Here is a 9839-nt window from a genome sequence, read left to right on the forward strand (position 1 = left end):
CACTCAGTTCTCTGTCTTCAGGACTCCTCTTGCAAGCTTATTTACTTTCACCCACCTTTGGAATTCATCCTGAATAAAAACATCTGCCTTAAATTGATTTACTCTGGAAGGGGAAAAGCTTTTGAAGTCTCTGACTCAATAGGAGGGGCAACAAAGCAGATTTACCAGACTGATTGCTGGGCCCCAAGTGTGAAAATGAGAGATTCTATAAACAAGGTTTTTCTTCCATGGATTTAGAATCAAAGTTTTCATGATATTAAACTAATCAAACTACTTCCCCTTCTTGGGGAACAAGGCATTTAGTCAATTACAAAAAAAAGCCTTTCAGGATTAAACTGATTCACATAGGACAACAGTAGAACTTTGAAACTCTATTCCATAAATGATAATTGATGAAAGGTCAACTCCTCATTGTTGATTGACAAACATTTGATAACCAAAGATACTTAGAGATGTGGTGGATAATTGAGTTAGACCTTTAATAGAATGGTAGAACTGACTCAAGGGACTCAATAGCCTTTTCCAAAATTATTACTTTGATACCAAGGTTTTTTTATTGACAGGCTGACATATGCGAGTTGATTCACTGTGAGAACTCTCGGCATGTGCCCTATGATGGCAACGCTGAGCTTTCTATCCTTTATCCTTCCCTCTAGAACTCTCAGTGGGTGCTGGGGTTCCAGCAACCTACAGTGAAAGTCCAGTAGCACTGCTGTATTTCACCAAGAACACCCAGTAACACCAAGGCAGGTCACTTGCTGGACCACCAAGGATAGTTCTGCGAGGCATAGAAAAGAAAGTGGTGCTACACTATTTAGGTAAAACATCCTATCCATACTCGCTAACACAGGCCATACCCAGCAGAGATGTTGCCTTCAGGAGCAGGTTTACATCATCCTCAGGGTCAGAAAACAGTGGAAACAACAAATACAAATACAATTTGTTTAATCTTGCAAACACTAATCGCATATACAACAGTGATACAAAACAAGATATAACCAAGCGATCCTCAATTTAAAGCTTTAATCAGATAAACAAGGTGTGCACTGAAGTTATACTCTCTTTGGCTTGGCTTCGCGGACGAAGATTTATGGAGGGGGTAAAAAGTCCACGTCAGCTGCAGGCTCGTTTGTGGCTGACCAGTCCGATGCGGGACAGGCAGACACGATTGCAGCGGTTGCAAGGGAAAATTGGTTGGTTGGGGTTGGGTGTTGGGTTTTTCCTCCTTTGCCTTTTGTCAGTGAGGTGGGCTCTGCGGTCTTCTTCAAAGGAGGCTGCTGCCCGCCAAACTGTGAGGCGCCAAGATGCACGGTTTGAGGCGTTATCAGCCCACTGGCGGTGGTCAATGTGGCAGGCACCAAGAGATTTCTTTAGGCAGTCCTTGTACCTTTTCTTTGGTGCACCTCTGTCACGGTGGCCAGTGGAGAGCTCGCCATATAATACGATCTTGGGAACTGAAGTTATAGCGAAACACCAAAGTCTGCATGCGCTGTGATTGTAGTAAAAACAGAGAAATGCTGAGAAATTCAGTTGGTCTTGCAGCAACATTTCGGGCCTGAGGCATTTCCTCCGTCTCTATCGCCTCTACTCCCAGGACAAGGTCTTCCATGCCGGATCATGAGAGATGTCCTCCTTCTTCAAACCACTTGGCTTCCCCTCTACCACCATCAAATCGGCCTTCATCCAGAAGAGCCCCCCATTACCCGCACACCTGAATGGTCCCCTCAGCTCCCAGACGGAACAGGGACAGAATTCCCCTTCACTTCCGAATCTGGAGGGGTCATCGACTGCATCTGGCGCTCTCGTTGTGGTGTCCTGAAAATCGGAGAGAAGGGGGCACTTCGTTGAACACCTCAGCTCCGACCACTTCAAAAGTGTGGATCTCACAGTGGGCACCGATTTCAATTCCCCATCCCAATCCCTTGCTGACATGTCTGTCCATGGTCTCATGCACTGCCAGACTGAGACCACCTGCAAATTAGAGGAACAAGGTTTCATCTTCCAACTGGGCACCCTCCAACCGGATGCTGTTAGCATTGACTTCTCCAGTTTCTGTTAAAACACCCCCCGATCTTTCCCTATGTCTCCTTTCCTCTAGTGCTGCCTGTCTCCCTTACCCCAGCTCTGAATTTACAGAGCCAGAACCACCCCCAATCTCCCCCAATCAATTCTCACCTTCCTCTCCAGATCCAAATAACATTTTGTCTGCTGGCCTGCCCTCCTCCCTCTGCCTTTCTTTTAATTCAGACACCTAGCTGCTTTTTACTTGTATCTTGAAGAAGGGCTCAGTCCCGAATCATTGGTTACATATCTTTCCCTTCTGTGGACGCTGCAAGACACTTCCTCCAGCATTTCTGTGTTTTTACTGGAGTTGTGGCCTATTTTCATGTGGTAATGTTCACGGAATTATTCTATTAGATCACGGAGGCACCACTGGGTCCAGAGTCATGCATTTGAAAGGGAAGAAAACACAAGCAGCCAATGCTCTCCCTCTCGGTCTCTATCCTGTCCCACTGCATCCTTCCCACTCCATCTGGGTCAGGGGGTGTCGTGTTTACCATCGAGAGTGACTGGCTTAAGGAGTCTATGGGTGCAGGAACTTACTGAAATAGAGGGGGGCACAAGTCGGGTGCAGGTTTGTGAGGAGCACAAGAACGTAAATAACACTGGACAACACGTTTTTCCAAAAGGTTCGCTTCCTGAAAAATAATTGGGGATTATGATCGACAACTTCAAGCTGAACATAAAGATAATCTCAGATATTCCGTATCACGTAGGAAGTTGTAGAAACATTAACTTTAATTGAATTTAATGTTTAATCGCGTAATGATGCTGACACATTGCGTTAGTTCAACTAACTGAAAAATGTTTTGCCGCTGATTTTCACTTGTACTCAGCATCTGATGCCTCTCATGTCAGTGTCCAACAATAGTCAGCCGGGATTTAAGGGTTCCAGTTGCCCCGATACCATTTTTCCATGGTCGCAATGTCCAGGTGAAACCTTTCACCATGCTCGTCACTGACTGCACCAGGGGAGACGTCCAAGTGTGAATGCAGAAAATGAATTTTCAGTGCTATTGCATTTCATGGTTTTTAATGCTTGAAGCCTGTTATCAATCAGCTGGATGTAGTTTGGGGCTCTGTAGTTGCCAAGAAAATTGTCAACAGCATCTTTAAACGCCTTCCAAACATGGCCAGGCCTAAGACAACATTTGCAGAGCACCTGCAGTGAGGATGTGCTCAGGCACACTTGGACTGACCAAAGCAGCTTGCTTTGTGGGCAATGTACTAGAAGAATTAAAATAGAACAGGAAATCACAAAATTGATTGCATCTTAAAAACGTGATCAGTAGCCCAAATTCCATAAAATAGATCCAAAAGTGTTCAGGAAGCAAAATCCTAGTTGTCCAATGCTATAAATAATAACCATGTTGGTGAACTGGGCAAGCAGCAAACTTGGTGCACACAAAAGAAACTAATGCCTCATCTGCAGCTGGAGTCCAGAATACTGTGACGGGAGCTGACAGCAAAACTTCAACAGTCACCTCCAGCTGATGGAGACAGAAAGGAAAGAGCAAAAATATAGACTAAACCCCTCCCCCCTCTGCATTAAACACAAAGCACATCAGTAATGCAAATAACAACCGTTCAGTCAGGCAGGAAGACTGACTTGGTGGGTATGTTTGAAGGACAGTGAGACACAACCTAGGAAAAGGGATGGGAGTGAGCCAGCTTCCTTGGAGACGGAAAAGCACAGGAAGGACGATGGCACAGGAGTGAAAGTGCGACACCCTCAGGGTGGACACAACTTTGACAGAGCACTGCACTGACCCAGGCAACAATAAACCAGCATCATTTTTGGATGGGAAAACGGGCAGCGCTGCAGCTGGTGCAGACCTGCGGAGAGCGGGCTCAGTGTTGCTCCGAATCGCCTGGAGTTAATGCTGATGGCTTTCAGGCTTTAAATGGCCTGTTAAAGGAGCCAACGGAGTTTTATTTTAAAAACTATGCCCAAGATGGCAGTGCCTGTGCTCGGCAGAAGGCATGAGTGATTGCACATTCCGGGGGTGCGGCAGCCTGGTGTAGAGCACCAGTAATAAGGAGAACACCCACCCCCCACTCCCACTGAGAAGCAAAAAGCAATAGGAGAGGACTTTACAGGACAGGGATCACAGCGGCAGACCAGTGAGGGGCTCATTGCCTGAGGGACCTGCACAGGCTGTGGGCGACCTGCAGTCGGCGGACACGCACAGGCTGTGGGCTGCTGGAGACTGGCTCAGGGGAACAGAACCAGGATTCAAGAAGGTGCCGAGGGCAAGAAAGGCTCCCGAAGTGGGTTGGGAGCCGAAGACTTCCTTATCGTGTCAGACGTTTGGATCTGGAGTTGCCAACGAAACGAACAGGAGCCTGTGCAGCTGCAGAGGCACGGACACTCGGTGACCGAAGGAACTCTCTTTTGCTTCTCCTTCTCTTGCTGCAAGGAGCACTGGGTGACACTAATGGCTATTCTTTATCTGCCTTTTGGCAGGTAGAAGACAACTTTGGGTAATATTACATGTTCTATCCTATTATATGACAATAAAAGGAATCTGGAATCATGCAGGGCTGGCCGAGTGGGAACATGCAGGGGTCTGATGCCATCAAGTCTTGGACATTCTGTACTTATTGTAACATTGCCTACTTTTATCCTGTCAACACATGGGCTTCACTCTCTGAATGAAGAAAGGAGCAGTGAGCATTGTGAACTCTTCCTGTGTCATCGGCGGGGATGTCTCGTTTTTCCGTAACCTCATTGCTTGTTCCATGGTCTGCCCGAGCTGGTTAGGGCTGAGTTTTAAGGCAGCATCAAGGCACCCAGGGCCACTGGCTGATTTACTAACATTCAAGGCATCTTGCAGAGCGTCGAGCAGAGCCTGGCACACTGTCCGACTGGCCTCTCCAGACTCTGCTACCACCTCAAACAGCCTCCTGGAGATCTTCACAAAGTCCAGGAAGATGAAGCACGTTAGCACGCCATGCCTGAAGACGCTGAAAGGGACAGCCTCGTGGTCCCAGCATTGCAATTTGCGGATCAAGGAGCATGAAGAAATGCCTGCACCTCCACAAATCTGCCTCAAGAGCTCAGTGTAAATTCTTCCTTTGAGACCGGGCTTCTTCCTTTTGTTTGCGGGACAACTTAGGATATGGAAGGCAAGAGCGGTGTTCCTGCTGAAGGCTGGTCTGCTGTAGTGACTGAGCAGCAGTTGTTTCAGGGCACAGGAGACCTGCTCCTGTAAGGAGAGCAAAGGAAACTTGGTTACTCTCCCATCACCTCACGGGCACCAGTTCGCTCACAAAACAAACGTGCTCCCAAGGGAAATTTTCCTCACGGATTGGTTGAAATCTGCCACAGGGGGCAGACTGCTGGAGACTGGCTCAAGAACTGGATGGAGGGGTACCAGGTATTGGAACTGGGATGCGAGAGGGTGCCAAGAGCACTGAGGAGTCCCTGATTGTGTCAGAGGCTCGGATCTGGAGCTCAGGCTGCTGATGGTTTGGACTGGACTCTGTGTGGCTGCGGCAGCGCTGGAGGCAAATCCACGGACACTCAGTGACTCCGAGGGGACTCTCTTTAGCTTCTTTTTTTCTGACTGTAAGAGGCACTTCAGGCAATTTCTGTTAATGATGATTCTCTGCCTTACGACAGATGAAACCAAATTCCGTGTAATATAGCATTGACTTTATTGTGTGACAATAAATTGAATCTTCACACCTCCTTAGGTACCGTAAATATTCGTGTATAATGTGTTCCGTGTATAATGCGACCCCCCCCCCCCCATTTTTGAGAGGAAAAATTTTACCCTCCGTGTATAATACGACCCTCCCTCCCATCACCCGCCTGAGTCACGCTGGCATCTCTCCGCCCGCTCGCCCAGGTGTCCGAGTCACGCTTCCGTCTCTCACGACCTCCCCTCATCCGCCTGAGTCGCAGTGGCGTCTCTCCAGCCCGAATTGCAAGTTGCAGGAAAAAAATTTTAAATTTTACTCCCGTGTATCATGCGACCTCCCTATTTTTGAGGGGGAAAAGGGGGAAATTTTCTTTTTTGCATTATACTAGAATATTTACGGTAATTCAATTTACCCATAGAAAGTTACAGATCAAACCCAAGTTGATGAGACCTGTGTGGATAAAACAATGGTCAGGATAGATTTGTTGGGCCTAATGACCAGTTTCTGTGCTATATGGAAACCTACTTGGAATATGGAAATGCCTTGGAAACCTACTCATCCTGAGTATTTAACCAGACTGCGATTTAACTGTAGTGACCATTGGTTTGATTTTTACCTCATTACCCTAGACTGGGGCATGATTATAGTTTATTGTGTTCAGTTCTGGTTACCTCATTACAGGAAGGATGTGGAAGCTTTGGAGAGGGCACAGAGGAGATTTACTAGGATGTTGCCTGGATTGAAAAATAAATCTTATGAGGTAAAGATTAGCAAAGCTGGGATTTTTCTTTTTGGAGCGTAGAAGGATGAGAAGAGACTTAATAGAGGTCCACAAGATTCTGAGAGGCATAAAGGTGGACGGCCAACACCTATTTCCCAGGGCAAACACCAGAGGATGTCTGTACAAAGTGAAGTTGAAGGGGGACGTCAGGGATAAGCTTTTTTTTCCACGCAGAACTATGGGTGCCTGGAATGCCTTGCCAGGATTGGCGGGGGAGATTGAAATATTAGGGACATTTAAGAGACTCTTTGACAGGGACATGGCTAGAAGAAAAATAGAAGGTTACAAGGTAGGAAAGGTTTAGTTTTTTTTTGTAAATGTATATAGGACGGCACAACATCGAGGGCCGAAAGGCCTGTACTGTGCTGTAATGTTGCATGTACAATGTTCCTGAACCACTGACATGACACAAATGTGATTTATAGAGAGAGATATTGCAAAGGGTTAGGGTGCAGTGGTTCTCAAACGATTTATTTTCCACTCACAAACCACCCCTTACTTAGAGCACCCATGGCAAAGGATGTCATAGGTGGTCTGTGGTCAGCGAGGGATAACCGGTACTTAAACTGGTTTGTGAGTGGGATAGGGTTGGGGAAAGGGTGACAACCACTGGTGTAGGGGTATTATTTCAATGGAGGAAGATCCTCTGCCGGGTCCCGTGACGGAGCCCGGGACCTATAACGGAGCCCAGGACCTATAACGGAGCCCGCTGCCGGACCAGGCTTCAGCTCGGCCTCGGCCTCCCCGCCCGCCCGCCCGCCCAATTACCTCCTTCGGCCTCGGGGCCGATTTCTCCGCCGCTCCCTCGCGCGCCGACTCCACTAGCCTTTGGAAATATTCGCCCAGGAAGGAGACGGGATCTTCGGGCCGATTCTCCAGGACCTGGAACAGAGCCTCCCGGAGGGTGAGGGAGAGCCCATCCGGGAGAGATGGCTCAGTGCCGGGTGCCCAACCGGAAACCGCCGCGGTCGCCATCTTTGTGCGGGGCACCGGTTGTTGTCACCTCAATCTGTGCTCCCGGCAAAACTGAACCCGACTCTTGATCCCGGCCATTCCCTTCCCTTCCCTTCCCTTTGGAGAACTGTATTGAAAACGATTTCAGGAACTTTTACTTCAGAACTGCTTTTATAAATCGATGTAATTCTCTGGTCTAAATGTTCTTATTTACAAAAGGCAGTCAAGGATTTGAAGTTTGTAATGATAAGAATGGGCTGAGGTGTGGGTTTAAGTTGTTCCAAGTCATCTCTCAGAAAGGGAAACATTTTCTGGACATTTCAAAATAAACTTCATTCACAATTTAAAAAAAAGTGCAGACTGATGATGCTGGAAAACTGGAGAAACAGACAAACTGCTGGAGGAACTTTGTGAGACAGGCAGCATCATGGAAGACGGAAGATAGTTGAGGTTTCCACCCGAGTTCCTTTAGCAGCTCAGGTGTTCTCCCTAGATACAATAGCTACTTTCAGGTGGCCAGAATACCCCAAAGTAAAGCCACCTAAAATACCCGAATGCAGTTGTCGGAAGGCCCACCTGAAAGCAGAGAACTCTGAACCGAGGAGCACTTACCAAACCCTCCTCGGGTAGGTGTATTCTCCACTTCCAAGCGCTCCTAGACACCTGAAAGCGGACAGGACTACGGCCACAGTCGACAAGAGCCGCATTAGCTCCACGGCGCCTCTCCCTGCTGCAGACCTTTCAGAAGCCAGAACTGCGCCTTCAGCACTGCCACCTGAATGTCGCTTCGCACACACCCGCAGCCAGCTCCGGAGCCACATTCACCCAGCTCTTCCACTTGAAACTGTTGAATGCAAGGCCTTTTCACATCTGTCGCGTCATATTCATATAAATTCACACACAAGAAGATAGTCTTTTCATATTTATCAGCAACAATGATGAGAAGGGGGAAATCTTGTGAAGTGGTGCGAGAGGAACAACCAGAGTCTCAATGTGGACAATATGAAGAAGATGACTGTGAACTTCAGGAGGATCAGGAATGACCACCATCCACCACATATCAACAACTTTGTAGAGAACTCCAAGGAACTTAACTAGTGACCTATCATGGACACATATCTCCTTGTTTGTCAGGAAGGCACAACAGCGACTGCACTTCCTGAGAAGACTGAAGCGGACAGCAAGGCTACCGGCCGCCATCATGACAACCTTCTACAGGAGCTTTATGGAGAGCGTCCTGGCCGGCTGCATCACAGTGTGGTACAGGATTTGCTGCAGAGAAATGGATCGAAAGTCAATCCACATGATCATAAGAATGGCAGAGGATCACTGGAGTCTCCCTTACCCCCATCGACGTGATCCACTGACATCATTGTCTGAAGAGCACACACAAAATTAGAGAGGACCCCTTCCACCCTGCACACAGCATCTTTTAGCTGCTCCCGTTGAGAAAGAGATCCAGGAGTATCAGAGCCAGCACCACCAGGCTAAGGATCAGCTTCTTCCCAAGGGCAGTGAGAATGCTGAACAACCAAAGGAACTACTCACACTAACCATCTCATATTTGTGACAAAAACATTTATATATTTCTTTGCACTGATGAAATACTTGTCCTTCATATGTATTAGAGATTTCTTTAGGCAGTCCTTGTACCTTTTCTTTGGTGCACCTCTGTCACGGTGGCCAGTGGAGAGCTCGCCATATAACACGATCTTGGGAAGGCGATGGTCCTCCATTCTGGAGACGTGACCCATCCAGCGCAGCTGGATCTTCAGCAGCGTGGACTCGATGCTGTCGACCTCTGCCATCTCGAGTACTTCGACGTTAGGAATGAAAGCGCTCCAATGGATGTTGAGGATGGAGCGGAGACAACGCTGGTGGAAGCGTTCTAGGAGCCGTAGGTGATGCCGGTAGAGGACCCATGATTCGGAGCCGAACAGGAGTGTGGGTATGACAACGGCTCTGTATACGCTTATCTTTGTGAGGTTTTTCAGTTGGTTGTTTTTCCAGACTCTTTTGTGTAGTCTTCCAAAGGCACTATTTGCCTTGGCGAGTCTGTTGTCTATCTCATTGTCGATCCTTGCATCTGATGAAATGGTGCAGCCGAGATAGGTAAACTGGTTGACCGTTTTGAGTTTTGTGTGCCCGATGGAGATGTGGGGGGGCTGGTAGTCATAGTGGGGAGCTGGCTGATGGAGGACCTCAGTTTTCTTCAGGCTGACTTCCAGGCCAAACATTTTGGCAGTTTCCGCAAAGCAGGACGTCAAGCGCTGAAGAGCTGGCTCTGAATGGGCAACTAAAGCGGCATCGTCTGCAAAGAGTAGTTCACGGACAAGTTTCTCTTGTGTCTTGGTGTGAGCTTGCAGGCGCCTCAGATTGAAGAGACTGCCATCCG

General features: G+C 47.9%; 1 protein-coding gene across 1 annotated transcript; it reads right to left on the bottom strand.

Moving 5' to 3' along the window:
• Positions 1-2792: 2792 nt before the first annotated feature.
• On the bottom strand, positions 2793-7470 carry tpgs1 (tubulin polyglutamylase complex subunit 1). Its single transcript, XM_069927810.1, has 2 exons — positions 7259-7470; positions 2793-5270 (listed from the first exon to the last, which is right to left on the bottom strand). The coding sequence occupies exons 1-2, from the start codon at positions 7463-7465 to the stop codon at positions 4692-4694; spliced, it is 786 nt and encodes a 261-aa protein (XP_069783911.1). The 5' UTR covers positions 7466-7470; the 3' UTR covers positions 2793-4691.
• Positions 7471-9839: the final 2369 nt, after the last annotated feature.

This window comes from Narcine bancroftii, chromosome 3 (genome assembly GCF_036971445.1).
Source record: "Narcine bancroftii isolate sNarBan1 chromosome 3, sNarBan1.hap1, whole genome shotgun sequence".
In the NCBI taxonomy this organism is placed as follows: domain Eukaryota; kingdom Metazoa; phylum Chordata; class Chondrichthyes; order Torpediniformes; family Narcinidae; genus Narcine; species Narcine bancroftii.

What these genes read in the sequence shown, in the direction of transcription:
- tpgs1 (XM_069927810.1), bottom strand. Translation starts at nt 7,465, where the DNA reads ATGGCGACCGCGGCGGTTTCCGGTTGGGCACCCGGCACTGAGCCATCT. An exon ending in CGGCCCCGAGGCCGAAGGAG is followed by an intron (nt 5,271 to 7,258) that starts GTAATTGGGCGG and finishes CTCTCCTTACAG; the next exon opens with GAGCAGGTCTCCTGTGCCCT.